The sequence below is a fragment of the Austrofundulus limnaeus genome, unplaced genomic scaffold (assembly GCF_001266775.1).
Source record: "Austrofundulus limnaeus strain Quisiro unplaced genomic scaffold, Austrofundulus_limnaeus-1.0 Scaffold180, whole genome shotgun sequence".
Lineage (NCBI taxonomy): Eukaryota > Metazoa > Chordata > Actinopteri > Cyprinodontiformes > Rivulidae > Austrofundulus > Austrofundulus limnaeus.
Window position 1 is genome coordinate 504,547 of NW_013952582.1, and position 3,202 is coordinate 507,748.

At 39.0% G+C, this 3,202-nt stretch overlaps 1 protein-coding gene across 1 annotated transcript in view; it reads right to left on the minus strand.

Moving 5' to 3' along the window:
- The window catches only part of slc7a10a (solute carrier family 7 member 10a), a gene marked incomplete at its 3' end in the record, with an annotated part of 12,766 nt that overhangs the window by 2,909 nt on the left and 6,655 nt on the right, over positions 1-3,202 (minus strand). The window contains 1 exon segment of the mRNA XM_014017981.1: positions 977-1,181. Coding sequence (XP_013873435.1) covers positions 977-1,181 — 205 coding nt within the window.

The following is a 3,202-nucleotide window of genomic DNA, read 5'->3' on the forward strand; positions in this document are numbered from 1 at the left end:
CGCCTCCACCATAGACTTTGTATGTAAACCTGCTGCTCCTGACGCTGAAATCGCGTTCGGTGTGAACGCACCATAAGAGCTGTTGCCTCACAGTGAGGAGGTCACAGAATTGCTTCCTGGCCTTTTAGGTGAAGCTTTAACCTTCTGTCTGAGCGTGTGTGGGTTTTCTCCAGGTACACCAGTTTCCTCYCACAAACGTTAGAGATGCATGTTAGGTGAACTGATAACTCTAAATTGTCCCTTGAGGAGAGTGAGATTATGAGTGGTGTGTTTTCCAAGCCAGGGTTTTTTAAGCTCATTTTTTGGGTGTGTCTGTATGAACTAGAAATATGGGTTTTCACTAAAACTGTAGTTTGCTTGCTTTGTGCAAGCCCATTATTACTTTGTGGCTTAGAAAACTAGGACAACAATGGAGCTGGGGTTTTTTTTTTTGTTTGTTTTGTTTTGTTTTTTCTCCAGCATCTGTCTCACTTTATCTCATTGCTAAAAAACTAGACAAAACACAGAAAGTCAATCTGAGTAGTTTTTTGTAATAATAATGTGGATGTTCTCACCACTTGGTGACATGGCCAAGTGTATGTTAGCATTTTGTTAAAATTATGTTTAAGAAGAAAAAAGCAGCATAAAAAATATCCAGAGTAATGCAGACAATGCCTTAATCAACCAGTCCTGAACTGAAGTAATTTAATACTGAAAATCAACAAGTAAAAACTACATGTAGTAATCCACTGGAGCATTGTATTTCAACCCTGGTCCTCAAGGCACACTGTCCTGCATGTTTTAGAGGTCTCCCTGCTTTGACACACCTGATTCAGATGACTGCGGTTCATCAAACGCCTGCTAATCAATTACCAACTGAAATCAGCTGTGTTGAAGCAGGGAAACACCTAAAACATGCAGGGCGGCAGCGTGCCCTGAGGACCAGGGTTGAAAAACACTGCACTGGAGAACAAAACAAAAATAACAACATACTCACCCTACAAGCCCTCCAAAGATTTCTGTCACATATGAATAGTCTCCTCCAGACTTTGGGATTGTGACGCCGAGTTCAGCATAGCACAAGGACCCGAGGGCACAGATCCCCCCTCCACAGACCCAGACGATGAGCGACAGTCCCACTGAGCCTGCATGCTCCAACACGCCTTTAGGTGAGATGAAGATCCCCGAACCAATGATGTTTCCTTWCAAGATAAAACAGTACATTTGTTAAAACTGTTTGCACATTAAAGAATACACAGAATTATTAAACAAAAAACTTAACGTGTTACTCATAAAAAAACATAAAAAATGTGAGTCAAACATTTAGAGTCATGAGTTGTTCTGATTCACATTAAAAACAACTTACAAGTGAGACATCAGGAAGCCTCAGTTTGTCCCTGCTAGTGGTAGTTTGACTCGTTACTCTTTGTGCTTTGTCTGATGGAGTTATTCTGACAAAGAATAAGCAAGAAAAGGCTAAAGATATAAATGTCTCAGCACAGTCTGTGTAAAGCAGGGATGTTGTTTAAATACCCCTTAAATTTAAAATCATGGCTAAGGCTCCCTTCACATTGGATAATGTGGGCGTATGGAGCGTTGTGAGAGTAAAGGAGCATCTTGAGATTTAATAGTTGATATGGCTGTATATTCATGAGTGACAAACAAGCTAGAAAACTTTCTATTTAGCTTCCTTTAGTGAGAAGAAACACTTTGTTAAGTGTAACATTAAGAGTGCAGCTGAATTATCGACTTGTTTTACAATATAAACTATAGGAAAAGTTACAAAGATTACAAACATTTCTTGTTCTACGCCAACAATAGAAAAATAAAAATACAGCCAGGTAAAAAGTGCTGATCAGCACTCCTCACCCCCTGGCATTCACATGAATGTTATTTTGACACGGGTCACAGGAATCAGTATTCTTTGCTGCTCAGTCCCAACCTTRTGTTGTTGAAACACTCAGACTGCAGGGGTTACCCACTCAGCAAAACAGCAGAGGCACACAGAAAACTGCTTTGGCTTTCCTCCAACAACCCAAGATCTTAAGTGTTTACTTGTCACTTCAAACTCCTCAAATACCCATTAGATGGGATCTGAGGACAGCTGTGGGAAGCTGGGCGCATCCTCAGAGACATCACTCCATAATCCACAACAACAAAAGAGTCTAACAGGTGCTTTTGAACCAGTTATAATGATTCTGATAGTTACTACGACTGTGTGGCTTTTAAGACCAACCTGTTCGCTTTTGCACTACTAGTGAATGCACAACCCTCGTATGGTCTGAACAACATGGATGAAAAGTTGTGTTGTAGAGCTTTGATTAAATTACCAACTAGACGTTTTAAAGAGAATTACAATTATTAAAAAAAAACAGTTACAGGAGCCACGGCTTGTGCAATACAGGGTGTTTCAAAAAAAAAAAAGATCCACTCAAAAATGAGATTTTTGTTTCGACATTAGGACATGAAAGGGTTAATTATTTTAAAAACGCCTTGGCATTAACTTTTAATTTTATGTGACAGATCGTATTTTAACCCTMACATTTCCTTGCGCAAAGGACTTGAATTTTGTGAATTTCCAACTGTCCCTGCTCACTGGAACGTGAAGCGTTAACTAAGATTTTGGTGTCATTTGAAGCAGAATGATCCCCTCTACCAAAGGTAATGCATATATTTTCAAAATTATCATCTATGTTAATTTTATGGTGATTTTTCTGAGAGTATCATTTTTTCTGATACACCCTGTATATCAGTCTACTGGCCTAAAAAAATGCACACCATAGCACAGCAGGCACAGTAACTAACCACCTACTATTTTATCAATGTGAAGAAATTTATTGGGGTTATTTACTACTGACTTTTAAAGACACTACACATTGTATAGTCTTTTATTAGGTGAACAGTCATATCCTTTTATAATGTGGTTATTTCTGATTGAATTGATGATTTTATGTGCAGACTGGGTTGTGGGACTCTTGACCAGGGTTTCACAGACTCAGGAGGTTATATGAACTGTGATTAAACATTAGGGTGAGGAATAATGCAAGAACCGTTCGTACGCACAGATTTGTTCTTAAATTGTGCGTACGAGTGATTTAGGAGAATTTGTGGCATTCACCAATGTTTTCGTATTCWAAGATTTTTTTCAGATACGAACAAAATTCAGGAGTGGTCCAGACCTGTCGTATATTTTACGAGCAGTCAGTCTGCTGTTATCCAGACG